The sequence below is a fragment of the Thermoascus crustaceus genome, assembly GCF_041956765.1.
Source record: "Thermoascus crustaceus strain CBS 181.67 unplaced genomic scaffold VTN00scaffold_8, whole genome shotgun sequence".
In the NCBI taxonomy this organism is placed as follows: domain Eukaryota; kingdom Fungi; phylum Ascomycota; class Eurotiomycetes; order Eurotiales; family Thermoascaceae; genus Thermoascus; species Thermoascus crustaceus.
Window position 1 is genome coordinate 890447 of NW_027192534.1, and position 27808 is coordinate 918254.

General features: G+C 51.2%; 9 protein-coding genes and 1 non-coding gene across 10 annotated transcripts; 4 read left to right on the forward strand and 6 right to left on the reverse strand.

The window, feature by feature from the left end:
• Positions 1 to 545: 545 nt before the first annotated feature.
• Positions 546 to 882, reverse strand: VTN00DRAFT_9893 (uncharacterized protein; the record flags this gene model as incomplete). Its single annotated transcript, XM_069436898.1, has 2 exons — positions 546 to 785; positions 850 to 882. The coding sequence occupies 2 exons, from the start codon at positions 880 to 882 to the stop codon at positions 546 to 548; spliced, it is 273 nt and encodes a 90-aa protein (XP_069284492.1).
• A 911-nt stretch (positions 883 to 1793) lies between these two features.
• VTN00DRAFT_9894 (uncharacterized protein) lies at positions 1794 to 2515 on the reverse strand (the record flags this gene model as incomplete). Its single annotated transcript, XM_069436899.1, has 4 exons — positions 1794 to 1963; positions 2036 to 2125; positions 2201 to 2316; positions 2496 to 2515. 4 exons carry the CDS (start codon positions 2513 to 2515, stop codon positions 1794 to 1796), a joined length of 396 nt encoding a protein of 131 aa, XP_069284493.1.
• Positions 2516 to 3134: 619 nt separating this feature from the next.
• VTN00DRAFT_t183 lies at positions 3135 to 3244 on the forward strand. The gene has a single exon. It is a non-coding gene; the product is annotated as a tRNA-Lys (tRNA).
• A 539-nt stretch (positions 3245 to 3783) lies between these two features.
• On the reverse strand, positions 3784 to 6423 carry VTN00DRAFT_9895 (uncharacterized protein; the record flags this gene model as incomplete). Its single annotated transcript, XM_069436900.1, has 1 exon — positions 3784 to 6423. The coding sequence occupies one exon, from the start codon at positions 6421 to 6423 to the stop codon at positions 3784 to 3786; it is 2640 nt and encodes an 879-aa protein (XP_069284494.1).
• A 1385-nt stretch (positions 6424 to 7808) lies between these two features.
• Positions 7809 to 8930, forward strand: VTN00DRAFT_9896 (uncharacterized protein; the record flags this gene model as incomplete). Its single annotated transcript, XM_069436901.1, has 5 exons — positions 7809 to 8113; positions 8182 to 8491; positions 8553 to 8608; positions 8676 to 8784; positions 8898 to 8930. 5 exons carry the CDS (start codon positions 7809 to 7811, stop codon positions 8928 to 8930), a joined length of 813 nt encoding a protein of 270 aa, XP_069284495.1.
• A 2343-nt stretch (positions 8931 to 11273) lies between these two features.
• VTN00DRAFT_9897 (uncharacterized protein) lies at positions 11274 to 12152 on the forward strand (the record flags this gene model as incomplete). The annotated part of the gene is made up of 4 exons (XM_069436902.1): positions 11274 to 11285; positions 11379 to 11493; positions 11567 to 11842; positions 11920 to 12152. 4 exons carry the CDS (start codon positions 11274 to 11276, stop codon positions 12150 to 12152), a joined length of 636 nt encoding a protein of 211 aa, XP_069284496.1.
• A 1353-nt stretch (positions 12153 to 13505) lies between these two features.
• VTN00DRAFT_9898 (uncharacterized protein) lies at positions 13506 to 14763 on the reverse strand (the record flags this gene model as incomplete). Its single annotated transcript, XM_069436903.1, has 3 exons — positions 13506 to 14136; positions 14263 to 14429; positions 14545 to 14763. 3 exons carry the CDS (start codon positions 14761 to 14763, stop codon positions 13506 to 13508), a joined length of 1017 nt encoding a protein of 338 aa, XP_069284497.1.
• A 327-nt stretch (positions 14764 to 15090) lies between these two features.
• Positions 15091 to 15847, forward strand: VTN00DRAFT_9899 (uncharacterized protein; the record flags this gene model as incomplete). Its single annotated transcript, XM_069436904.1, has 4 exons — positions 15091 to 15093; positions 15163 to 15262; positions 15453 to 15583; positions 15656 to 15847. 4 exons carry the CDS (start codon positions 15091 to 15093, stop codon positions 15845 to 15847), a joined length of 426 nt encoding a protein of 141 aa, XP_069284498.1.
• Positions 15848 to 17522: 1675 nt separating this feature from the next.
• VTN00DRAFT_9900 (uncharacterized protein) lies at positions 17523 to 19525 on the reverse strand (the record flags this gene model as incomplete). Its single annotated transcript, XM_069436907.1, has 5 exons — positions 17523 to 17871; positions 17948 to 18021; positions 18103 to 18233; positions 18650 to 19042; positions 19126 to 19525. 5 exons carry the CDS (start codon positions 19523 to 19525, stop codon positions 17523 to 17525), a joined length of 1347 nt encoding a protein of 448 aa, XP_069284499.1.
• Positions 19526 to 20703: 1178 nt separating this feature from the next.
• Positions 20704 to 27362, reverse strand: VTN00DRAFT_9901 (uncharacterized protein; the record flags this gene model as incomplete). The annotated part of the gene is made up of 2 exons (XM_069436908.1): positions 20704 to 20883; positions 20958 to 27362. The coding sequence occupies 2 exons, from the start codon at positions 27360 to 27362 to the stop codon at positions 20704 to 20706; spliced, it is 6585 nt and encodes a 2194-aa protein (XP_069284500.1).
• Positions 27363 to 27808: the final 446 nt, after the last annotated feature.

Here is a 27808-nt window from a genome sequence, read left to right on the forward strand (position 1 = left end):
CGATGGCGAGAAAAGGAGAAAGGAGGATGAGGAAGGGGGTGGGAGATGGATGGAGAGAGCGGAAGGATGGAGGAGATGGAATGAGATGAGATGAGATGAAGCGGGTGGAGAGAGGGAGAGAGAGAGAGAGCGGTGGGCGGAAGGCCTGGAGGGCGGACCGTCTGGAAGAGACGCCAGAACGAGGAAGCAGATGGAGAAGGGGCCAGACCTGGCGCCGTTGCGTGGTGGCTTTTTCGCCTTATCGCCCAGGTACCTAATTCGGGATCCAGTTATCGATCTGCCAGGGGATCTACGGAGCACGCAGCGAAGCTCCAGCGTTCTCTGTCTACGCTCTCCCTGCTACCAGAGCGGCATCAGCTCTCTGCTACGGAACCTCTCTCGACCCTCCCCGAGACGCTGACGCCCTTTTCCCCCTGCCAGACGCCCCGACAGACGCTGCGTGCTGCGTGTCCGCCCTCGCCGGCGGTTCTCAAAGTTCTCCCCAGATCTGCGGCGTCTCTCTGCGCCGGGCGACTCCACCTGTTGCCTCTTCGGGTCTAGCGCCATCAAGTCCCCCGTTCGCGTCTTCCCCGATGCGGCGCTAGCGCTGGTTCTATTGGAAAATCACCACTCGCCGCATCCTGATTGGTCCGCCGCGCGGTCGCCGGCAAGTCAGCAAGATTCTGCACATCCCTATTGGCTACCGCTGCTGACCGGGCCCCGACATTCTGGTTGGTCGGTCCCAACGCTTTCCTGCTCGTCACATCACCTCCGTGATGACGGAGATGATCGCTTCCGGTGCTCTCCTACATCCCGTAACCAGTTAACTCCTCTGATGTGCTCGAGTAGATCAGAAGGTGGTCAACGGACTAGTCGGATCGTCTCCGACAGCCGCTGTCTCATTGTTGCCGGTAGCTCCGCTTGTTGCAGGGATCAGCCGTCCTGAGACCGGTGTGACGTGCTTGCCCGTCGCCAGATTGATAATCGTGATATGATATGATCTCTCCTGCTTCCGAAGTCCGAACCCGGCCGGGGCGCGCGCGAGGTGGCTCAGTAGTTCGACTTACACGTGGTTCTGATCCCGCTAGTCGGTCCTTCCATACATACTTTGGGTCCAGGCACATGCCAAGTGCATCAAGCCTGGAACCTGCCCAAAGTCCGCCGCCATTGCCGTGGCTAGCATTACACATCATTATCATGGTCCCCAATGGACATGTCTACAGAATCCCGCTGGATGATTTGTCTACCAACTATTTTCAACATCTGCGGTGTCTTGATACTAAACCCAAATTGAGTGTACCAGACAGGGCCGAAACTAGGCCGACTAGGATTCCGTAGCAAAATAATAGACTTCTCTATCTTCCGCCACAGAAGACGGGTTGAACTAAATAGCAAGCCACTCCGACGTGGAGCTTACGTCTGACCGGGGGGGCATGCCTCATATCACATCATACAGCAATCAGGACCGCTTGAAATCACACAATATCCACATATGATACAAAAGACACTCGAGAAAAGAAGGATTCGGACATGTCGTGCTGCACTGTCTGCACGCGGCTGCTGACGGCGCAGCCTAGTCTTGGCCATATGTCCTCATCTCCGGAGAAATGACAACACCCCCTCCTCGTTCTCCGTTTGCGGCCAGCTTCACGCCGCGATTCACCAACAGCCAACGTCTACCAACATAAAATGTTGGAACCCAAAAAGACAGCCACCGGTCCAAGCTCCGGGAAGCTCAGAGAGCGGTCGCTGTCATACCGCAACAGCCAAGGGAGCCGTACATGACTTTTGCGGACGCAAAGCGCGGGTCAAATTTAGACCTGCTCCGCGCCCCAGTTGTTGTCCTCGCGCATGTTCGAGGGCGGCTCTATCGAGGGGATGTACTCGAGGACGATGTATCCAACACCGATGAAGCCGACGATCGAGCCGGCGATGTAGCGCAGGACACCATCGTGCAGCAGGAGCGAGCCAACGAAGATGTAAACTGTTTACAGACGAAGACACGAATTAACGGGCAACGAACAGAGAAGAAGGTGTCGGATTGTGATGGACTTACAGGCACCTCGTCCCAGGAAGGAGAAGAGGAAAGACGCGTACCGGTACACGTAATCAGGGACCTGCGGAAGGAACTCCAGGCCGGCGACAACTGGGGAGGAGAAAAAGCGGTCAGTGTACCATCCAGCTACTTTATAGATAGAGGGTCTGGAGGAGAGCAACTTACTCAGACCGAAGACAATAACGTAGGCACCCACAATAATGGAGCTCACGGAAGGCGGGAAGAACTGGCTGATACCGCCCAGGACCATGATCACACCGACGGCGATGTTGACCAGGCGGCTAAACACGGTTCAAGGTTAGCCATCCTTCGAAAACGAGACTCTTGCTATCCACCAATTGGACGCGATAAGAAGAGCGGCATCATCGCGATCATTGTGTGAAGAGCTAGTAGTCGCCGCGACAAATCGCGCGGCTGATTGATACAGGGAAGGAAGCAAGCCCAGGCAGAAACGACATACAAAATGTTAGAGAAGTCCATTTTGTCGGATGGTTTATCTATTGGCCTCCTTCTCTTCTTCTTCCTTCCTTCCTTTCAATAGTTCCGGCTCCAACGACGAGCTATGTTAGTCGTTGGAAAAAGAGAGACCGAGCCTTTCCCCCTTTTTGCGAGAGAGCTTGCGGAGGATCGGAGATCGTTCAAAGACCAAGACAATCGGCGGCGGCGAAATCTGTCCTAGACGTTATAGGACCCGGTTGTTTATCTTGACTTCGTGACGAATATTCGTTGCCGGAGCAGCTTCGTTTGGGGCGGCGGGTAGTTCGTGAAACGTGGACGGAAGCTGTTCGAAAGTGCTGCGTGCGGGAAAAATGTCGTAGCCTGGTCGGTCGTCGGAGCGATGCGCAATGACCCAGGGAGTTCGTTGATCGTTACCGGTAAGTACCCACGTGATAATGGGTGGGCGCAGGTCGATTGATTCTATCGGAAGTTCTTCTGATGGGTGAGAGCGTTGCGCAAAAGGTGTGAGGAAAGCTGAGAACAGCGGTTGTCGAGATTGCGACGAGCTGTGTCCATTGGAAGCTTACAGCTGGACTAATCGGGAATCGCGTCTGGAGCAGGTACTTGGAGGCAGAAAGTTTTTGCCTCCACAACAAGATCAGCCGGGCTAGCTCAATCGGTAGAGCGTGAGACTCTTAAAGCCCGATCACTGGAACACAGTGATCAGATCTTGGAATCTCAAGGTTGCGGGTTCGACCCCCGCGTTCGGCTCTCTCTTTTTCTCCCGCTTTTTATTTACATCTTCCTCACCTATCAAGATGTCTTTTGTGTTCAATTCTTCTTTTTATTTCGAATGGCACTACCGAAAGGAAATAGTAATTCTGCATTTTCATCGGTGCTACTCTTTTTTTTTCTTGGCCCTCAACTTGGGTATGCGATCTGAACACCAGTCGCTGCATTATACGGAACTGTAGGTGTATTTACCAGCCTGGAGAAAGAATATATATTCAACGGGACTCTACTGGAAGTAAAATTCAGAAACCAACCCACATTATAAGATCTCACTCTACCATCACATTGTAAGATAAACTCCTGGGTATCATAGATCTCCGACAAATCGCAGAAGAACATAAGGGTATCACTGGAAAGAAAAGAGATCCGTATCGTACAATCACCCATCAAGTCCCATATGAAACCATTATGTACGCTCTCGTGGAATATATTAAAATAATTATCCTCTCCTCAAAATAATCCCGAAAAGAAAAGATCCAAAGGGGTATCATGACGCCTCACGGAGAATAGTCAGGATATCACCCCGGATATTGACCCGTGAAACTCAATCCATCAATAAGGAGGTCAGTCACCACCTTCCTGAAGGGACGCTTGTACTTCTCCTGTGACTGGGACTGCTCCAGTTCTCCCTGTCGTATTCGTCGTGGCCGTGGCGAGACAGGCACCGTGATCCCTGCAGGAGGAGACAAAGGGTAATCACTTGAACGGTTCTTGATGTGGAAACCACTGGAGATCCTGCGAGTAATTCGCTGCCAGAACTTAAGCCCAGGCTGCCTTCTCTTTGAATCAGGCTCAAAGCACGTGAAGACAGGCCCCGGGAAGGAGAAGTATTGCACTGCCTGTGGCTGCGGAGAGGAAAGGGATGAAACTTGGGGAGCAGAAGAGCCCGTGATAGAAGATAAAGCCGACGGCGCACCCTTCTTAGCAGCAGTTCCCTTCGATGACTCGCGAGAAGATCCCATGCGGCCAAGTCGATTCGTTTTTGACGTTTCTCCACTGCTGTCTTTGCTGGACCTCTGCGGCTTGACCTTCGGGGCTGCAGCTGCGAGATCCCCTTCACTTGCAACCTCGTACCTACAGATGGTCCCTTGAGAAACATCGAGCGAGGTTTCGTCGTCCGTCTTAGCAAAACTATCATCCTGCTGCACTGTTGGCCACTCACCACTGTCATTCGTACAAATGTCGACCTCGTCTCCAATGATATCGTCGAAGCAGCGACCGCGCTTGCGCGGAATCTGGATCGCGGGTGCCTCACCAGGCGTAATGTCCCTCGAGTCGTTGGTGTCTTCCTCGTCGCTGACCCCATAATCGTTGTCCACACTCTGTGGGACGACAAATGGTATCGAAACAAGCTTTGAGTACTCTGACCGGAGATCGGAAAAGGTCCAGGTGTGCTTCAGGAGAGCTTGAGACAGACTGTCGGACGTGGTGCAGTGCTCATCGAGGGACTTCGGTCGCGCTAGTTCTGTAGGGCTCGAGATGTTATGGTAGCCCGCAAGGGAGTCATAGTACTCAGGACCTTCGTCCACACCTGCATCCATGGCAGTGCCCTCATCCTGGACCTCAGCATCCAGCAGGCAAAGATCCCACTCATCAGTACCCGTTTCATTATGCGTCTCGTGGTAAGTGGTATCTTGCTCCCCATTCACATCGCCCTCATAAACTCCGTAATTCTCGTGACAGGGCAAATAGAAGCGGTCCGATAAGGCACTATATCCCTCGGAGGTAGACTGGCCCAGGCTTTCGAAGTTGTCCAACGCACCCTTGATTCCATCCATGAGCTCCCTGGTCTTCTCATCCTCCAAAACGGCAATGCCAGAGCCTTGACTTGGCGTGTCCGACGTCAAAGTATCCATCGAACAGCCCGAAGACGTGGAAAGATTGCCGCTGGAACTCGACTGACTTGATCCAGACGGCGATATGCACGAATGCTCCGATGCCTCGCCATATTGGGTATCCACGCTCATCGAGAACCGTAGCGGCGAGGGAGTCAAGGCATGGTACTGCTTGGCTGCGACCCTCCTTAGTCTGTCTTCATCCCAGTAAGACTTCTTGGGAAACCGCTCCTTGCGTCTCTGGATAGCCAGCCGCCTTGCTGGGACTGTTGGATAGGCGATGAATCCATTGGCAACCGCCCAATGCGGTGATGTATATATGGCCATCGACCCCTGGTCCAACTCAGTCCCTTCTTCCTGTTCCCTTCGGTCGCACTTCCACCACCCATGTCGAGTGTAGAACTTGAAGACTTGCCCGGTCACAGCGTTGACGAGATCCTGACCGGTCCGTTGGAGATCACGCTTGTCTCCCATGTACACCACAGGGTCAATATACGCGGCCGCCCTTCGAAGAATTACCTCCAGTCTCATATCGTCCCTCGGAGCCAATAGTTTGGGCCTGGACAGGATGAAGAACAGCGAGACTGCGGCCGGCGTCGGGTTGTAGTCGTACACCTCGTAGCCCATCCAGTTGAAATGGTGGATGTCCCGCCCTTGGATCTCCGCTTCAAGTGTCCTGCGGTGTTGCTGCCAGAACTCATACGCCGTCGTTTCCCACTGAGCCAGAACCGCTTGCCTCTCGGCTTCCTTCCTCTTCTCCTCATCCTGGCTGGATTGCTGTGGCTGGCACGCTGCATTCGAGGAGTCCACGACGAAAGGCCCGGAAGGCCCGGACGCTCCATTGTTCTCCTGTCCGTTAGCCGGGGCAGTGTCGGTATCACTTGATGCCTCATCCTCCACTTCATCTGCCCAGGAGAACAGATCTGGCTTCAGAAGCTCAGACAATTTGGCATCTAGAGCTTTGTTCTCCGTGGCAGGGTTCTCCTGCACAATATATACATGCAAGGAATCATCCCACTTTGTATGGAATGACTGAACAGGACTACTCGGCTCTGGTGTTGGGACGATGAACGTCAGCCGCAAGAGCTCCTCCTCGTCGAATTCGTCCATTACTGCAACTTCAACCGCATACGCCGGTTCTTGGTGCTCCGTGGACCTCAAATGGGCATATATACGGGCATAAAGCCCATCCTCCTTAACCTTTGCAGAGCTGTCGACATAGCAGTGATGAGCTAGCAGGAGGTTCTGGAAGGTATGGGCCTCCTGTTCTTTGGCGGTAGAAAGGAACAAGGGCTCCCAAGACATAAAGATGCTCTGAGACATCTTTCCTGATAAAAACAAAAGAGGAACAAAGCCGAAGAGGAAAGTATAGGAAAGGATAGGAGAGATAATTTCTTTATGTGGACAAAGAAATTGTATGGTAGAATGGCTTTGTCGTGTTGCTACGTGAGCGTCGTCTAGGGCTATAGCCTGAGGCAGTTGAGAAGGGTAGAACAAAGATTGATGACTGTCGTTGACTATCGTGAGTGACTGTGAAGTCGGTGGACGAAAGAAAGACAAAGAGTTCAGGCAACATGAAAAGACTTATATATAGAAAACAATTCTGGTGGATGGAGTTTTCCGTCAATATAGTTGCAATGCAAGAGCATCACTATGTGGTTGGAGTTTCCCACATGGCAGAAGTTAACGACGATTCACAGTCCGGGGGGGGGGGGGGGGGGGAATAAAGTCATATATAGGTGATAGTCTCCGATAGGCATCTTCCGCTGAAAACGAAACAGACAGTTTCATACTCCTGTGGCTTCGATCCGGTTGGCAAGGGCCGCCCAGGTTGTTATTTTGTGAGCTTTCAGGAAGCTCTTTCCCGAGACAGCGTAAATATACCTGTTGACGAGGATACCGAATAATCAAGCCATCTTGGCCCAAGTATATACCTTTCGAGAGTTCTTTGTGACGCAAATTCACGTCACAATATCACTCCTGCAGATCCATTCACTTGCTGCTCCATCAGGATATTCAATAAATAATAGGACAATGACAGCAGATTTGAAGAAGAGTCATTAAAACTTCACAGCACTCAAAGTGGGGCATAAGAAATCAATATGTAAAGCTTTTAAATCAAACAACGTAGATCAAAGGAGAAAAAAACAGCTAGTAGTCATATAGCTGTATAATAGAAAGAGACGTTGTCCTTTGACAAATCAGTCTTATAAGGAGAGTATATACTAAAAATAACAATCGAGTAAGTATTCAGACTCATTTTTCCACAGGGTCCACTATGCAGCAAACTCCATTGAAAAGCATCTTTGACAGTATATGTCAATTGATTAGTATATACCTCGTAGATGGATGTTATGTCGGAAGGATGTCCGATCAATCATGTTCCGTCGATACCGCCGGCCCGGCGGCCGGCGGTTCTCCTTACTGACGCCATTTGCGACCCCACCGAAGCATATCCGGCAATCGGCCCTCCATTTCCCCGCACGCAAGTCTCCGGTTCTCTCTATTGACACCTTGCCTGCAAGTTACCCTTTTTCACCATATATGAAGCCCAGAGGTTGTCAATTACGGACCCTCTCATGAACTTTATTCGATCCTGCAGCAGATCAATCCAGCACCTCAGACGGCTTAGCACGCCAGTTACGCACCCATTCATCCACCGAAGTACACTCTCTCCACAGGTACAACAAGCCTTTATCAGACGCACAATGGCGACCGCGATGGCAAAGCGCCTTGAAGGCAAGACCATTGTCGTGACGGGTGCCTCGTCCGGCATTGGCAGAAGCACGGCCAAGGAATTCGCCCGCACCTCCCCCAAGGACCTCAAGATCATTCTCACCGCGAGACGGATTGACACCCTGAAGCAGATTGCTCAGGAGATCAAGGAAGAGGTTGGTGATGGCGTCAAGGTGCTGCCGGTCAAGCTGGACGTTAGCAACCCGGAGGAGGTCAAGAACTTTGTGCCCTCGTTGCCTGCTGAGTTCCGGGACATCGATGTCCTTGTCAACAACGCGTAGGATTCACCACCAGTGTCCCCTCCCGATAAGAGTGCCGTATCAGCCATGCTCACCATTAGATCAGTGGTCTCGTTAAGGGTGTTGCGAAGGCTCCTGAGATCGACCCTCAGGACATGGACATCATGTTCTCCACCAACGTCACCGGCCTTATCAACATGACCCAGGCGATCCTCCCCATCTTCAAGAAGAGAGAGGATGGTGGTCGCGGAGACATTATCAACATTGGAAGCATTGCAGGACGCGAGGCTTACCCTGGTGGTAGCATCTACTGTGCCACCAAGGCCGCTGTCCGTAGCTTCACCGATGCTCTGAGAAAGGAGCTTATCGCGACGAGGATCAGGGTTATCGAGATCGATCCTGGTCAGGTCGAGACTGTATGCAGACACGCTATCACTCGTCCCATGTCACTTGGCTGACCACTCGCCTCACTTCCAGGAATTCTCAATTGTGAGATACTACGGCGACAAGGCCAAGGCGGATGCTGTCTATGCGTACGTCAGCCCCTTTATGTTGTCTGTAGCAAATTGTCGAGGATTTTTATCTGACATTCCACCACAGAGGCTGCGAACCTTTGACCCCCGATGACATTGCTGAAGTTATCGTCTTTGCCGCCGGCCGGAGAGAGAATGTCGTCATCGCTGATACCTTGATCTTCCCCAGCCACCAGGTGAGTGACATGTTCATATGATGTCCAGGACAGCTTCTCGAAGAGAAGACTATTTGTTCCAGCGTCATTTCCCGTACAAGTTGGAAGCAGCTCTTGCTGACCCTGGTCCGCAGGCCTCGCCTGGTGCTTTGCACCGCAAGCTGTAAACTTCGATAGCTCCGATTTATCTCCGTCCAGACGATAAATTACGCAGTACATGTATATAGGATTGGAGTAACGACGAGAATGATGTAGAAGCCGTCGCAATACCCAATGCAGTAAATTTCCACGTGGATTCATTCATTATTCAAGTGTTTTGGGCCATTGATGTCGGACATAAATGTGCATAGAGTAAACAGTTCGCCAGGCAGATCGATTGGGTATTAAATTTATAATTGGGGTGGAACTTGACGCAAAGGCGCCGTTAAATTCAAATTTTGAGCTTGGCGAGGATCTCGCTAATGATAGGTACTCCTCGTTAAACTGTCGGCCGATTCACATATCTTGCATATCATAAACGCCTATACATATACGAGCGACCACCTTGGATTATTATTATAATTGACTGTTCCACGGATATTCTTAAACGCCGTATCTAGTCCTTAGGCGACGACCGGAAAAGGGGCACGCTCTGGAAAGTTTGACACAAGGCGCTTTCAGCGGCTCTCGCAACTACTAGCCCGAACGGTTTGTCCATGGTAGACTTGGCTCGAGCGCCCGTTGGAGCCTCGAACCAAACGGGATGCCCAGATCCCAACCACTCATGTCATAAAGCAGCGTTCAATACCCAGGTAGACTCCACACAGCGATGAAACGTGGAACGGGGTTGGGCGCTATCGGGGAACACTTTTCGCTCCAAAAGAGGGGTTTATGGAGTCAAAATACGATGTTCGTGGGCGTGGCCCTTCTTTTCCGACGATACTAATGTGATTGTCTGGGCCGGCACAGGTTGCGGAACATTATTCGGGCGTCAAAAAATCAAATTGACAGTTGATCCCATGGAGGCAAGCTAGCGTGTTGAGCGGTTGGGGCCCGGGCAGCTCACTGCTGTGGAGTGCATGATGCAACCCGATGCAAGGTCGTCAGCCACGATAGTTTATTATCCGGGGCCCCCTTTGGAACTTAGCAGCATGTCTTCTTTTTAGTCTGATGCAACGTCTCAGTGCACTCCGGACGGCATGCACCGCTGCACGTCTGTTTTGATGTGGTTTGTTATTCCTATCAACCGGTATGGAGAAGGCCGTCAGTATTTGTTGGTGGTTAGGGTAGGGAAATGGAGGCCGGTTAGTGGACGAAAGCCGTGTTGTGGTGGTGGCTTGAGCCGTGTGCGGCCCCAACCTCACAAGGGATAAGTCTAGGAGGTAGAGCAGCAGCTGCTTGTCAACATCCAACAGCCTCTTCCCTGGAGCTCATAAGACGGGTGATGTTGTTGACATGCGGAGTTTCATATCGTGAAGGTCAGCAAATGTCATCATCGATGAGCTGAGGCTGAAGCTGGAGCACCGTCCAAGCGAGAAGAGACCATCATCCGCCCCGTACGATCACACCGCAAGTAAATAGGCCCAAAGTGATCGTCTCCGGATCTGTACCTAGGTAACCTAGCGACGCTGTGATAATCTGTTGTGATGACCACCTGTCCATCGTCGGTCTCTATCGCGGGAGGATAGGCGATCCTGCCAGCCCCATGAGGCGTCTCTTCATGTGGCCATTGTTCGTGACGGCTGGAGGAGAGGCTTGATGAGCGATAACCATCACCAGAGAGGATGTGCGAAAGAAACGATTCGAGAGGAGACCACAAAGGAGAAGGCGGAACACCAGCTGGTTGGCTGCGGGAGGGCGAGACTCTTACTGCTTAGGAGGTTAGTGTGTGGGATTAGCGATTTAGCACCAGCGGCTGGTGGAGACAGGCGATGGAGGGTTGCGAGGGCGAAGCTGGATGGCTGGCAGTGTGCAGCATGCAAAGAGACTTGAGTCTCCCCTTTTCCAGCCATCGCATCCGAGGCCTTCCTAGGGAGTCTAGAGAAACGATAGAGTCCTGGCACGGCTACACGCCTCTACACGCCTTGAGACATCTCGTCGCTGCGCGTGTCAGCTTCTTCTAATTCCACACACTCCCCCCGTCCAATTCTTCCCAGCTTCATCGCGATTTACCTCTCCCCCATCCCCACCCTTCGGCTGCTCCCTTATCCCCCTTCTTTCCTCCCTACTATCCTGCGAACAGCCCAGATAGTCCACGTCGACCCCCGCTTGCTGGCTGGAAAAGGCATCAGAGCCCCTCGTCCCCAATTCGGTGCTGCTGCGACCCCTGACGCCGTCTAATCCTTTAAGCTTGGTCTAGCCTCTGGACTGGCCGTTGCGGTGGACTGCCTTTTGGCGCCTTGTCTTCCGCGAAGCCCCCGACAAGCTGGGTCCCGACTCTGATCTTCTCGCGAAGAAAACTGCTATTGCTGCTCCTTCCAAGCGCCGTCACTCCTGCTGGGATAAGCTGATCACAGCCTTTCACTGAAAGAATGGCGTCTAAGGTAAGCTGATGGATCCCGACAGGCTGTTCTCCTTTGCTGCCGGGGGACGGGAACCGCGCGGATCGCTGACTGTTTGCTTTTCCAACCTTCCAGTACCTGAGAGAGTACAAGCTCGTTGTCGTCGGTGGAGGAGGTGTAGGAAAGTCATGCTTGACGATTCAATTAATTCAGAGTCACTTCGTCGATGAATATGACCCAACAATCGAAGGTTGGTCACCGTTAAGCAAACCACGATGGGAGCGTCCCGACCATGATGGCTCATTAGATCTCTTCTTCTCCAGACTCGTACCGCAAGCAGTGTGTTATTGACGATGAGGTCGCCCTGTTGGACGTCCTGGATACCGCCGGCCAGGAGGAATACTCAGCCATGCGAGAACAGTACATGAGAACGGGAGAGGGGTTCCTTCTGGTGTACTCTATAACTTCGCGTCAGTCGTTCGAGGAAATCATGACCTTCCAACAACAGATCTTGCGAGTCAAGGACAAGGATTATTTCCCCATCATTGTCGTCGGCAACAAGTGTGATCTGGAGAAGGAGAGAGTGGTCACGCAAGAAGGTATGTCTTTAAGCTCTCCGTCGGCTTTTGAAACTTGGCTGGAGTGCCTTGCTAATCACATTACCGCTTCTCAACAGAGGGTGAGGCTCTCGCGAAGCAATTCGGCTGCAAATTCCTGGAAACCTCGGCGAAGTCGCGTATTAATGTTGAAAACGCGTTCTACGAACTTGTGCGTGAGATCCGCCGCTACAACAAAGAGATGTCATCCTCGTCCGGTGGCGGTGCGGGCGCGCGCGCCCCTGAGGGCAAGATGGATGTTAATGACCCAGGCGAGAGCGCTGGCTGCTGTGGAAAGTGCATTGTTATGTAATTGCGTGGGCGTTGGGTTCAGGATACAAAGAGCGCAAGCCGAGAAACAAAAAGAACCAGGAACAGAAATACGCCACTACCTGGATGCTTAAAGCTAATGGCTGGTCGATATGTTTGGCTGACATTTTTGAGACATACGAGGTTCTGTTGGATGATGTCTGCGACTCCTAATGCTGTCATCGTCCCCCCCATGAATGTTGTATTCCCCTTGCGTTCCTCCGGTTGCTCTCAAAAGATTTCTTGCTTGAATTATTCCCCCTCCCTTTCTGAAGAACTGGGATGACGAGCTTTCATACGCAACTTACCTGCATGTTGTGCCGGGTACTCGTTGAACTTACTGTGTGGCTTGCTATTCCGTTCTCCCTACATATTTCTTTTATTTCTCAGATCCGTTAGTACCGTCAGATCAACCGGTTCTTGCTATTCCCCCTCTGATATCCCCTTCAATCTACTTTTTATTACGCTCCAGCTTCATATTTACCTCAACCTCACCACCTTTTTTATTACACTGTTTTCCAATGACATCTATATGCATATGGGTAGTATTAGTATTTTAGGGAATCTATTTGAGACATATTAGGCAGCATGTGTACGAGAAGGGGCCTGAGAGCCAAACAGGCAAAGAGTGCTGTGTGTTTCTTGCTTCCTATGTCCGTTTTTTTCATTTATTCTTTTTGGTTTCTCCTTGCAATCCGTATGTGTCTCTGTGTCGTCTTAAACCACCATTCACCAGATGGGCGCGCTCTAGAAGTTAGTTATCAATCCCAATATCTTGGTATCTAATCGTCTTGGAAACCTGAGCTTTTCAGTCAATGTTGCCGTTTTCTTATTGGTGCCCATGTTTCAGAATACTGACATTAGTTTGAATATTGACGTCCAAAGCATCTCTGGAGACTTGATCATCCTGCAGAGCACCGTATGCTTGCATGACACTTGTCCATCGTTGTGGATATTGGGATCCTGATTCCAGATCGTGCGTTTCCAATGGGCTCATATCAATCGACAACAGGTTCACTTCTGGTAGCTACCATCACAAGGGCTATTGAACCATTTAAGCAGCGGCTCAAATGGTTTTGAATGGGATATAGAATACTCAAAACCATGATGATTTGCCGCAGAGTCAGTCAGCCCTCAAAGTTGGCTTGGAAAAAAAGACGTCTTGCTTAAGACAACCTTTCCATTCTCTCCACATAGAGAATAATATATAAAAGGCTGGTGTCTTCACAGCCAAAGATTGCCTTGATTTCGCTAACAGGTAAGATAATCGTGTCTATCTATTCATATCTCTCCATGGGGTTCCGAAGCGTGCATATATATGATTCATAGATTTCAAGGATATCTCCAAAAGAACATCTTACTGCTTGTTGTCCTCGACATCCGACGGTGGGTCGTCCTCATCCTCCCTCGAGACCTTGCGTCCCTGCACATTCTCTTCGACCTCGGGGACCAGCGACTCCATGTATTCCTTGTTGGTTCCGACCAGGGTGACCGTGTTGCGCTTCTTACCCCACCTCGGGTAACTGCCGACCTTGACGCCATACGGGAGCACGCGCGCAGCAAGGTCCGTCAGGTACGGCGCGACGGCGCTCTCCGGGAGCGGCGTGCTGAATAGAAAGCGGTAGATACCCTTCCCTGTGGGATCCGTCAACCGCGGGAGCAGACGGGGTTTCAGAGCCTCGAGCAGCCTCTCGAACAGCCTGGGCACGCCTGGGAGGATGTGTACGTTGCCGTTGACCACGGAGATGGGCACCCACAAGTCGTCCGCGACGAACAGGGTCTGCTCCTCGTCCGGCCGGGAGTCATCGTGCGGGAGCTCGACCATGCGCAGCTTCGCGGTGAGGCCCGGGGAAGGAGTGTCCCAGTCGAAGTTGGGCTGCAGCGGGTGCGGCTTGGAGAGTTTCTTCATGCGCTCAAAGGCCTTCTGGTGCAGCTTCAGCTTCAGTCCGAAGGCGTTCGCGATCGACTGGTAGGTGATGTCGTCGTGCCTTTTGAGTTGGATTGAAGAATTAGCACACATAGCCCACGACAATTAACCTGGTGTTGCATGGAGACGGTTCTAGGTAGTTCTCTCGAGGGATAGGAAAGGGAATTGAATTGAGTTTGGCACGGACGTTGGGCCGATTCCTCCACTGGTCACGACGAAGTCGTAACGGTCGCTCATGCGCCTGACGGCCTCGATGATCTCGCTCTCATCATCCGCAATGACCTCCACACGCTTCAATTGGAGACCCAGAGAGAAGCAGAACTTGGCGAAGAAGGCAGAGTTGGTGTCAATGGTCTAGAGAGGTGTGATTGTTGAAAGTCAGCCCAGCCCAGTACACTCCGCGGTACTTTCCCGGGACCTTCTCCCGCGAATAGGGCGAGAAGGGGTATTAAAGCCGACGACTGCACACCTTACCACCAAGCACCTCATCGCCGATGATCAGACATGCGGCCGTGTGTATCTTCCTGTAAAACTTCTCCGACGCGGATGCAGATGATGTCATCGTGTAAGATGGTGAATGGCGCGGGGTCACGAACGAAGAAGAAGCAGTAGCAGCGGCGGAGGTATGGGCGTAGTTGGGCAGTGGACGGGAGAGGTGTCGGACGAGTTGATTCACGCGACTAAACATTGGCAATCGAGAAAGTTTTTTTCTTCTCGTCGGGGAGGACAAGGAGGGAAAAGGGCTGAGGTTAAATAAAAGAGGGCTTGTCTCCAGACTAAGTCGGGGTTGGACCGTTGAGAGTCGACCGAGTGGGGTGGAGTCCACGGCCAGAAGCAAACGCCGCGAAGCCCATCTCCGACAGCTTTACGAAGGGCCGGGCTTACTGTACATACTTACGATCGGCAGTTCAGCCTCGACCTGCTTCCCACTTTCAGAAGAGATCTTTATCACAGACTATCAGCGCATCCCGAGAAAGAATTATTCTGTCCGTTTGCTTCAGTGTAGGCAGACAAAATGGTGAGTGTTCTCCTGCCAACAGCTCCGAGATGTGAATATGCTGACGGACGTGTCAACCGTCTATCGCAGACCGACACAAGGTTATATTCCTTCTCCCAAGAGACGAAGGATAAGCTTCGCAAGTTCCGCCTGGGAACGTCAAGAGCAAAGGACCCCCAAGCCATAATTTGTACATTTCACCCCTCCTCTTCCTCCTGCTGCCCCCCTGCTTTTCCCGTCCGCCTGCGCCATGCTTTCGATTTCGATGCATGAAGCCGCACACAGCACATGTCACACCACGGCCAGTCGGATAAACAGCGTTGTTTGAGCAGAAGTGATAATAACCAGAGGAAATAATGGGTTTCCTACGTCTCATATAGACATGATCGATCAGAAGAACCACGAGATCCGGCCCGAATATGATCAGGTCTACTCCAAGATGGAGGACCTGGCCGACGAGCTGCCTGACTCGTCCCCGCGCTTCATCCTGCTCAGCTACCCGTTGACCCTGGTAAGACACTTGTCTCCGTTTTCCAAAATAACCTCCGCGGGTTCACCGCTAAGACAACTGTTCCTTATATAGTCATCCGGCCGCCTCACCGTCCCCTACGTCCTCCTCTACTACCTTCCCGAGAACTGCAACCCGTCGCAGCGGATGCTGTACGCGGGCGCGGTCGAGCTGATGCGCAACACCGCCGAGGTTAACCGCGTCATCGAGATCGAGAGCGAGTCGGACGTTGTTGAGATCGAAAAGAAGCTCCAGGGTTCGGATTGATTCATACAACGCCTATACATACCTCCTACTAGTAGGTTAGGTACATACGCATATATATGTTGAAGCCTGGCTGAGGATGTATTGATTCCATTGGACTGGATGGGTCCGTCTATGCAGTGCAACCCGTTTTCATGTTGTGTCACGTCGCGGGTGAGGTTGGTACCGCGAGGTGGGATACGCCAAGGAATAACTTGAACGGCTTCGATATAGTTTTTTTTTCTTCCCCAAGGGATTCGGACAGTCGGACAGTTTGGCTAGAATGGGTTGTCTTTCTTTGAGTTAGACTCTACACTAAGTTTTTTTTTGCACCTGCCTGCTTTCCTTGTCAGAAGACATGGATGAGCCTCACGAGATTCAGATTCAGATTCAGCTTCGAGCATAGATAAGATACCTGGTTCATCTCAAACGCTCATGAACCAGCATATATTGTATACGTCTGTTGATTCTCCGGAGAAAAAAACAAAATAAAGACATAGGCCGTGTTGTCTGTGATCGACCCACCGTGTGATGTCTTCAACTGACTAGCGTTTTGGTTTCCATGAAACTGCGTTCGTGACGTTGCTCAATACACAACATATATAACCCTTTCCGAATCAGGGTTGATACCTTATTGCCCACATATCAGGGACTTAGTTACTTCAGATTTGATGACCTTTACCAGTCCGCCGTGTATATTATACACAAACCGCTCAAAACGACATATATACCACGCTTCTAACACATTTCCTATGTACCTGATGTTGTCAAATAAGCAAAGGAAAACTAATTAGAGGGGAGACTTAATAGTCGAGCTCTGTCTGGATCTGGATGTACCATATCCCTTTTTTCTTTTCCTTTCCACCAACGCTGGCCCAGATTGGAAGGAATTAAGGATGTCTAAGTTACGTAGTTACGTGCATTACTTTCTGTACCTACTAACCAGAACTATGAATATAAAGTGGGAAAGTTTCCGTCTCTGGGTACCTACTTCTCTAGGCTTCTTCATCTTTCGACTCTGATTCAAAAAGGAGCAGTAATTTGAAAGGAATGGCATGTACGTATGTACACATATATCTCTTTCTTTTCACCCACATCTACCGATGGAATGCATTCCATCAACTAGACTTGAATCATGATATATTGAACTCCTTCGCTGCATTGTAATATAATATCTCGGTGAATACACGGGATAGAGTTTTAACAGTGTCAGCTTGGAGCCTAGCTAGCTAGGTAAGCAAATAGTAGAAACCTGCAGTCCGATGGATGATGACGATGGTTCCCTTCTTGGATAGCATGCATCATGGATATAAGCCCCCGCATTTTCTTAAAATACAACCTGCGTAATTCAGGAACGAAACCCCCAGCACTGACGCACAGGAGATATCGACTCGTTCTCTCCATTCGACATATCATCCTGGGATAAACAAGGACACTCTAGTTCCAAAATCCTTTCCATAGAGACAAAATTATATTTTTCAATAGCAAAACACCACTGAAACCAAATCCAAGGACTACTCAGCGCAAAGTCCGATAGGCTATGCCCCCGTCCACCCAAGAGAAGAGGATCACACCCCGCCCGCAACAGAAGAACAAGGCGATCTTAGCTTCTACCATGCGAGTCCTCCCGGGTCGCAAACGCCATGGCCAGGTGAAGAGCGCCTTCGCCCAAATCTGTCGTGGCGTGCGGATTAGCACCCTATCGAAGAAGCTCCCTCAGTACCACAACCCCGTGCCATTGTGGAATGCAGGCGTTGTAAAGAAGGGGCGTGAGTCCATGTGCATTGCGGTTCTCGATATCGGCGCCAAGACAACCCAGAAGCTCTATCAGGGCGCGGATTTCGTGTTCGCTGATTGCGTTTAAGCCAGGGAGGGAAGGGTTCACGGTGATGTGTAAGAGACTGCCACCCAGAGCGGCGAGGTTGATGTCGCAGCCTGCAGCTACGAATGAGCGGAGCATTCTATCCATGAGAGAGGTTGGCATAGAGTAGCCGCTGAATCGATACCAGAAGGCGGTGCGGAGGTCGTAGATTGCGTTAGCGCCGTCCCTGTGTCCAGTCGTGGACTCAGTAATGGAACCAAAGCTATTGGAATAATTTTATACTATCTCAGGAGGCTACTGACCAACGGCAATTCACTGGATCTGCCCCCTCGTTTAGGAGGTCACATACTTCCGCACGCAGATGTCTTGCGGCGTACTGTTCCCCGTCAATTGATTGTAGGTTCTGTGTTGAATTGGGACTCGCTGATAAGATGCTCTCATTTTCCGTATTACGAACCGTGGGCGTGACCTTCCTACTCTTGAGAAGACCTCGCAGCTGGTCGATATCATTGTGTCGAACACATGCGAACACCGGCGAGGAGGAATCCAGCACCACATAGCTGCTGATATGGCGAGTAATGCGTGGCTCTGTTAGTTCCGTGTGTAGCCGTGATAGGGAGACCAAAAGATATCACGACGTGGTGCAAATAGAAGGAGAACGTCTGAGATCTTCTTGCAGTGGCCAGACCGATCTTTCTGCCACTGGAGCCGAATGGAAACCTTCCCCAATGATGATTCTTGCTCCAGAAAATGGTGTATTGTTATTTGGTGTATTACTGCCTGTCTTTTGCCCTGTTCGTAGCTTCCCATCGCTGCATATGTGGATTTCCCTATCCCTGGTATTTCTTGGTGTAGTTTGGATTTCTCTACTGTTACTGGATATCTCATCGCCGCCGCTGCTTTCTCGTGGCTTGTCGCAAGCAGATCTTCCAGTTCGGCTCGGATCCAGTTTGCATCTTTTACGGATAGTCCATTTTGGCCATGTTTTTGGATAGTGAGCTGACTTAGCGCTTCCTGGATCTTCGGTTTGAAGAGCATGAGAGGAAGGGCGGCGTTTTGTAGATGTTCACCATTACACCCCCAGGGCCTGGTTTGGATTGAATGGCGCATGTTCATGAGCTGCGCCATCAGGGAATCGATCACCTGCAGCGGTGCATCTGTTGAGATCGAATTGATGTTAGCTTCTTTCTCCCAAGCAATCTGATTTTTATGTCTGGAAGGATAGTCTGCGGAACCCAATGCCCTTAAGCCGCTGTCAATGGACGTCAACCTGGCCTCCGTGTTCTCGTCTAAGGACGCCACCGAATCATGGAGGCCATCGAGCTTATCCCCGAGGGCGAGGTCATTAAAACTGAGATTGTTAGCTACTAGTATACACGCACAGTCTGCAAGGTCCTCTATCTTCCCAGTATCAGCAGATTGATACTGAGCTGCGACTTGTATCTCTCCAGATTCTTAAAAGAACTTTTAAGTTTCCCACTCAAAACCAGATCCACCTTTCCCCGGAGGTTCTTCAAAGGCTGTCTGGATCCACCTTGCTTTGTCGTGATATGTCTGGCTACGATCTCAGAGACGGAGTCATATTCGCCCTTCAACTGCTCGAGTGTGCCGCACAAACGATGCACGGCTGACGATGCATCGTGAGCGAGCGTAGACGACGACGACGACGACGACCGACTCTGGCGTCTCTCGCAATACCGTCGAAGATTGGCAAGGATGAATTCCACTTCCTGCAGCTCCACCTCCAACTGCTGGATCTCGTGGGATGCATTTTTGACTTTGGCAATGAAGCCGTAGATGTCTTTCCCCGCCCGGTACACAACATCAATCAGGCCGATGACGGCGGCTATGTTTGCTGTAAGCGAGATGGGGTCGGCCATTTGATGTGGTGTAGAGCATGTCGATGTTTGAGGTCTTTCCTCTTCCTTTTTTCCCCCTATCTGTTGGTTTATTTATGAAGGGTGATGCGGGTGATGCTGTGGCTGTTTCGCAACCAGAACCCGACAGGGATCTTCACTCGTGTACTGTGCATAGCTCTGGAGGCTCGTATTATCTGCTAGTTCGGGAGCGGTGTTCCTGACTTGATAAGCCACATTCTCTTTCTCGTTCTCGGTCGCAATCGCATTCTTCTTCCTTCCACTTCAACTCGTACAGTACAGATCGAGACTTGAACAACTTCCCCCCATACATACTGCAGAAATCTTATATATACACTTACTCGTATTCGCTACAAGACTAGCCGAAAATGCCACTCGACGCACCACAATCCTTCGCGATCACTGCAGAGTCAGGACCAGAAAAAGTGCAACAAACAGCACAGAATCCACATTCACCTGCCTCTTCACCGTCCAACAATCCAAAAAAACACCGACACGAGGAATCTTTCCCGTTACGCAGATGACTGGCAGGCCGTTATCAACGGAAATCTCCATTTCTTGAACCATTCCAGCATCCACCCGCAGACACAAACCTAACACGGCAACGGGAGCAATCCACCTCATCAGCCTGAATGTGCGACAGCATACCAGGCTTACCAAGGCAACTGGGGATATCCACCTCCTAGTCGACATTTTTACCCGGAACAATCTATACCTTTCCTTCCCCCTATAGACGCTCCCGACGATGCCTATGAAAAACACCCTCCCAATGGGGTGTGTGCCCAGTCGGCTGAAACGTCCATGATGTACCGCTTGTACCATCGTCGATCTCCGTGTAAAACGTCCAAATCAGGTAGCTTTTACCATCGTCGGTCACCATTTCAGTGACGGGCGTGATTATCAATAATGGCTGGGGTTTGGTACGTACAAGCCATACAAACGGGTAACATAAAAGCAGTTATACGGGATCGAGGACCTACAAAGGCCACCCAAAACTGGAACTCATAGTGAGTTCATAGAGAGCTGGGAATTTTTTATGGAAGAAGATTGAAGTATCTTAAAATACCCGAAAGCAAATCCTTTGTTTGATGCGTCCATATTTTTAATAACATGCTGGCAGACCGCCTGTCTTCCAATTCACTCTCTCTGTCTTTTCTTTTCGGCGAACCCCTTTGATGATTTCAGTGACGGCTTTCAAGTGTCTCAGCCTTCCGGTCAGGATTATCGATAATTTGAGACACGATGTTGTTGAAAGCCACAGCAACTTTGCTTGCCACATCGGCCGGGATTCTACCATCCCAGTAGTCAAGGTGCACCGCAATGTCATTTTCCGCTTCATCGACAACCAGGACGAAATCGAACTGTTGTGAGAATTGTAAGTAAATGGCCTGTTTGACAAGAAAGAGGGCAACCTGATGTGAAGGAAAAAACCTACCTCCATGCCGTCATCCCCAGATATTGGCCGGTAGGTTATTGCAGATGATACGTCCGACGGTTCTTCAAGCTTCCGGTGGTTGATTATGGTATTGAAGGCATGTTCTGATGGCGGAATCATCTTGAGTTCATCCAATGCATCCACTGCCCCATGAAGATAAGGAAGTGATTCATGGTAATCCGCCTGCATGGCGTCCAAAATGTCACCCAAGCTATCCTCCTTCCTTATCTGTAGACGGCAGATGAGCATGTTGATTAGTGGCCCACAGATTTTCTCCACGCCATCTATGTCGATGTGGCGCCCGGCATTCAAATATCCAAAGCAGACAGGGCTCGTCCCTGTCCAGAGCTTGAGAACCAGTGCCCATACCGATTTGATGAGATTGGGGAATGTGATGTTTCTCCGCCTGCAGAATGCATACGCATCAGCTGCTTTGTCGAGGGCAATTTCCGTATGCTGCAGTTTCCGGGGTCCTTGTGGAGGTGTCGTGGAGGTGGGAAAGAGGCATGGCTGAAGACCTTCCAGATACTTCCTCCAGAATGATGTGTCGGACGCCGACTTGCCACGCAGGTACGTGATATAGTTCTTGTAAAGAGGGGCAGTGCTCTCAGGTAAGTTGTTCGCGTAGGCCAGGCATAGTTCATCCATGAAGATTGATTCCGACACCGCATCGATTAGTGCATGGCTTATCTCCAGGTGAAGAATTGCCTTCTCTGGTGAAATCTTGCAGAGTGTCAATTTGTGAAGCAGACCATGCACCTTGTTGTAGTCTTTTCGTGGCATCTTTCTAAGGATTTCCCAGACATCACCCTCTGATTCCCTAACCACTTGAATGCTCCCTGCCGCCTGTTTTATGACGACTTGAACGAAGCCTACTCCTTGTGCAACATCATGCACAAAAATGGTCCTCAGAGCTGCATGGCGGTTGATCAAGGTTTGCCAAGCACTCTGAAGTTTAGCCATGTCAATTGGACGGGAATCTGTTGAGACGATTTCCAATATTTGAGAGGGCGCATAATGCTCAGCCGTCTTAAGCTGAGCAGTCAGCATCATGTGTTGAATAGGCGAACAAGGATATGCATCCTCTATTTCCACATCGGATACACCCATTTTTGTCCGTGCTTTGTCCCTGATCTGCTCGAGTGCTCCCTGAATCAAATCCTGTGGTGTCGATGAAACATCGGAAGAAGCAGTGATGTTTTCATCTGCATTTCTTGGAGATAATTCGCCTTTTTCCAAACCGAGGGCAAGGCGTGAAATTGTTTGGCAACGGAAAATGTCCGCAACAGTCAACTCGACCCCCGCAGCCCGCGATCGAGTTGATGCTTTCATTGCAGCAATCGAGTCACCCCCGAGGCGGAAGAAGTTATCCTCCGTCCCAATATCCTCGCAGGATAAGCTTAGAACGTCTGCCCAAACCTTTTGAAGTATTTCTTCTAATGGTGTTGATGGCTTTTTCTTTGCTGAATTCGTCCTGTTGGAGTAACTTTCGATTTCAGCTCGCGAGAGTAAGGCAGCCTCGTCTCGCAGCCGGCGTCGATCAGTCTTTCCAGTCTTTGAGAAGGGCACAAACGCCAGAGGGAAAAACACAGCTGGCACCATGTACACTGGGACTAAGCCGTTCAAGTGAGACTCCGCCTCCCGGGCTGCTGATCTAAATTGATCGTCCGGGGCGAGGAGCAGATTCTGCTCGGCCTCATCGTGGCCGCACCAAACGAAAGCTGCCAGGAATGGCGACCTGTTCTTTTCCACTGGAACCACTACCTCAGCTACTACGACTTTCGCCCCGTGGAAAGACTGTAGTGTCTGATGCTCGACTTCTCCGAGCTCAATGCGCTGGCCCCGGAGCTTTACCTGCGTGTCTTTCCGGCCTACAAACCGGATGCATCCATCGGAGGTATACTGCATCAAATCGCCCGTTCTGTATAGGCGCGAGCTCTTTGCTTGCTCGCCACGGAAATGATGTAGCCAGGGTGGGGTGGCGATGAATCCTGCCGCCGTCTTTTCAGGATTGTTGAGATAGCCACGACCCACGACTGGGCCTTCGATAACCAACTCTCCCACTGCGCCTATGGGGGCCAATCTTGACGAGTCTGAGGGGATGGTGATCCAGCTCACTGCGCCCACCATACGACCAATTGTGCCTGATTTCCATCCCCTCTCCGGTATCAACCCTAGGGCGCAGATAGTCGCCTCAGCCGGCCCATATCCATTGATCAATGTCACTTTGGACGCCCATATGTCAACATTCTCCTGGGTCACTGCTTCGCCTCCCAGAACAATTGTTCTAAGAGAGGGGACATCATCTGGCTGCAGGAGAGCGAGCGAAGAAGGTGTAAGGGTTGCCCAGTTGATCCTCTGGGTTTGAATGAACCCGGCAAGGTTATTCATTCTGTCAAAGTGGGACGGCACACACACGCAGCCACCACAGCTGAGTGTAGAGAAGACCTCGTAAATGCTGGCGTCGAATGAATAGGAGGCGAAATGCAATGTCCGCGACTCCGAATTTAGATACATACCATCACAGTGGTCTCGGATGCTCGTGCTGAGGTTCTCATGCTCCATGACGATGCCTTTCGGCTTTCCGGTGCTTCCAGATGTGAAAATAATGAAAGCTGGATGATGAGGCCTTACCTCTGGCAAGTCAGAAGCGCTGTCAGACTGCAAGCTGTCCACAGTGGAGGCCGAAACGGGCACGATTTGTGCTCCCAGACCTTCCACCAGTTGTCTATTTGATGGTGAAATGAGGACGACTTTGGCTCCTGTTTCTTCAAAAACAACTTGCACACGACTGCGAGGATGTCCCGGATCAATCAAGACACATGCACCACCTGCCCTGAGCACCGCCATCATTGTCACAATAGCCCACTTGGACTTTTCAAAGCACAAAGGCACCAAAACATCGGGACCGACGCCTAGACTTGTCAGGTACTTGGCAAGCCTAGCTGAGAGGCGCTCAAGATCACCGTATGTAAGATTGCCATCCCAAGATGACACAGCAGGCGCCTCGAGACGGGCTATACATTGGTCCAGAACTGCATCATGCATACATCTTTCATGCCTCGAGGGGACTGTCCCATTCCACAACATTAACTGGGACAGTTCCTGCGGGCTGACCGCTTGGATTTCACGTATCTTTTGGTCTTGGTTATTCCTGATTTGGCCCAATACATACTCGAACCGATACATCAGTCGTTGCACCTCATCCTGGCCGATAACCTTTGGATCGTAGTTGACCGTGACTCTTATGGCGTCATCTTTCTCGCGGAGATGGCAGACCATGACAAATGCATAGCTAGAGAACGCAGCATAATCATCTTCGCCATTAGCAGGGTCTTCACATCCCATGAATAGCGTGTCCCCGCCGATCTTCGTTTCTGGCTGCACTCCAAGTTGAGTCTGGAAATCGCATGCAGCGGCCAACTCATGACTCCATTTGCGAATATTTTGTAGACCTGCTTGCTCAAACGGAATCATGGCCGTTGACTGACCCTGAGTAGCGGACAGCGCCGTTGATACTGTGTCTTCCGAGCGAACACGGACCCGCAAGGGGACTGTTGCAATTGTTGGCCCCGTCATCTGGTCTATGTCCGCCACGGGGGCGCTGCGGCCATTCACTGTTATTCCGAAGACTACATCGTCATTGTCGGTGTGTTGAGCGACGACAACTGCCCATGCGAGTCGGATAAATGTAGAGACGGTATAATCGGTTTTAGATACCGGCAAATCTGGGATGAAGTGCTCTAGAACCGCCTTGGGCTCGGGACTGTACTGTGCCGAAGGCAGACTTGGAAACACCGGAGCAGTACAGCCATCGAATTGATCTCGCCAGAACCTCTCCATCCCATCACGATTCAAGACGTAGTGAATGAATGGACTAAATGGCCGTGGCTGTAACGATTCGCCTCTGTATGCCGCCTCTACCTGTTCCAAGAGCAGTGGCAAGGACCAGCCATCAACCAGTGCGTGGTGCATGACAAGACCGAGCTGATATTGTTCTGGGCTGCTCTGCTTCTTCACGATTGCAACCCGCAACAATGGTTGTCCTAACTGCATTCGCACGTCACGGGCCTGGTTATCGTACTGCGCCGGATCCTCGTAGTTCTCCCAGTCAAGCTCCCCCCGAACGACCACCTGAAGACTGCCTGTCGTGTCACTCGAAATAATCCTTGTTCGTAGGATCGTATTCGCTCGCACCGTAGCGTCCCATGCTGTTTTGAGCCGATCCCTATCCAGTTGCACGGGGAGGTCGTACTTAAATGTAGTTATGTAGGTATCGGCCTTCTGTGCTGTGAGTGCCATCAAGCCTTCTTGCAGTGGTGTGCATGGATATATGTCCTCAATATGTCGTGGCTCTACCTGGCATTGCTCCACCGCCATCTTGATTATATTCTTCCGCGCCTCTTCATCTCCGAGCAGAGAGAAGGGGGCAACTTTCTGTATTGAAGCTGCGCGAGTGCTTCGTGTCACTGTCGACATATCCGACAATGTTGGATGAGTGAAGCAGTCTCCCACTGACAGCTCCAGCCCTTGTTGCCGTGCCATCCCAACCAGCTTCATTGCTGCAATCGAGTCTCCGCCGATGCGGAAGAAGCTGTCGTCTGCTCCAATGGTATCCGGAGGTATATTCAGTACCCGGGCCCATAATTGTTGCAGCGTCCTCTCGACCTCAGTTGACGGCTTCCGTTTCTCTGTTCTGGTCACATTGTATATCTTGAGCTGATCTTGCGAGAATTTGGCTGCCTCTTCTCGTAATCGACGGCGATCGGTCTTTCCTGTCTTTCCCAAAGGCACGTAGGATAACGGGATAAACACCGACGGGACCATGTAGCTCGGCAGCAGACTGCGTAGCTGTGACTCTGCTGCAACAACTTCTACAAGGAACGACGGACTGGGCACAGCGAATGCATCGTCCGCGGTGATCTCTAGCTGGGTTTGCACCACCTCTTCGTTGCTGAGAGGCCCATACCAGACGAAAGCCGCGAGAAATGGTCTCCGGCCATCCTCGACGGGTGCTACTAACTCTGCCACTGCGTCTCGGGCACCATGGAACGTCTGTCGGATCTGGTGTTCGATTTCCCCCAGCTCAATGCGCTGGCCGTGAAATTTGACTTGTGTATCTTTGCGTCCCACATAGCGCAGAGACCCATCCGCGGCGTACTGGACGAGATCACCAGTCTTGTAAAGGCGGCCAGCGCCTTCTCCGCGAAATGCTCGCAGCCAGGAGGGGCTTTCCACAAAGGAGGCCGCGGTCTTCTCCCCGTCGTTGATATAGCCACGGCCTACGATGGCCCCCTCAATCACCAGCTCCCCTACTGCCTTAATGGGTGCTAATTTGTTATGATCTTCCGGATCCACAACCCAGCAGACATTTCCTGGAGCGTAGCCGATGTCACGAGGATCGGACTGTCGTGTCACTGAAGATTTTATCGACCCGACAATACATTCCGCAGGCCCGTAGACATTAATGAGCTGCACTGCACCGGACCACACCTTGATATCGTTCGGGGACATAGGCTCACCGCCAAGAGCCAGCGTCTTGAAGGTAGGTACATCGTCTGGAGTCAACAGCCTGGCGACAGATGGCGTAATCAAAGCCCAATTAGCCTGTAGCTCGTTCACGGCTTTGGAGATATCGTTTTTTCGATCGTCTTCGGACGGGATACAAACACATGCACCGGCGGTCCAAGTTAACAGATGATCCCAAACACTGACATCAAAAGCGTATGAAGAAAACTGAAAGACACGCGAATCGCGAGTCAAGGATACAGCGCTGGCAACCGGCTCGGCGGCCGAGCAGAAACACCTGTGCTCGATCAACGCTCCCTTGGGCCTCCCCGTCGAGCCCGATGTGAAGACAGCGTACACCGCATTGTTAGGGCTCACAGCGGACGGAGTCGTCCCGCGTTGATTACCATCATCATCACCATTATCGCTCCAAGCAGCCTGATACCGGTCGCCAACTGGGACCACCGTCGCGGCCAGATCCGCCGCCATCGCGCTGTACTGCGCTGATGCCACCACCACTTGTGCCGCAACCGTTTGGCAGATCTCCTGCAGCCGCCGGAGAGGATGGGACGGGTCCAGCAGGACGAACGCTCCTCCTGCCTTCATCACCCCCAGGATAGCGACGGCCGTCCATCGCGACTTTTCGAACAAGAGCGGCACCAACACCTCGGGCCCCACGCCATGGCTCGCAAGATGCGCTGCCAATTTTGACGAGAGTACATCGATCTCTCCATATGTCAGGGTACCGTCCCAAGCGCACACCGCTGGGGCTCTGGGCTGCTCGAGGCAGCGCTGGGATATGAGTGTGTGGACGCAGGAATCTTTCCGTTCGGGCGCGGCTCCATTCCATTGACGTAGTTGGAATAGGTCTTGAGCTGTAGCAATATTCCTCCCCATCATGGGAGTTGTTTTCGTTAGCTTGCTTAGTTTCTTTTTGTATTCCACAGAAACAAGAAAAAAAATATAACAATCCGTCCAGTGCACCCAGGAGAAATGGACTTTGTTTGTGTTTACCGTGTGCAAGATCTTCCAAATAACCATTATTTTCCACACCAACACCCTTCTCTTCCCAGGACTGCTGGGTCTCCAATTGGGTGGCCAGCATATTGTTCGGATGGAATGGCTGAAATTTGACAATAGTATCGAAGGCCAATTTATTTGCCCTTCGTGGTGAGAGGAATAAAGGGAAGATTTTGTACTATGTGCCGACTTCGTTTTATACCAACATTGTTCGTATGGTAGGAGTAAGTGTGTTTGTGTTATGTGATCGATATGAGCTCTTCCACCGTACGTGGGTATGGTCCAAAAATAATAACTCTCACTGCATACATATAGGTACCTAC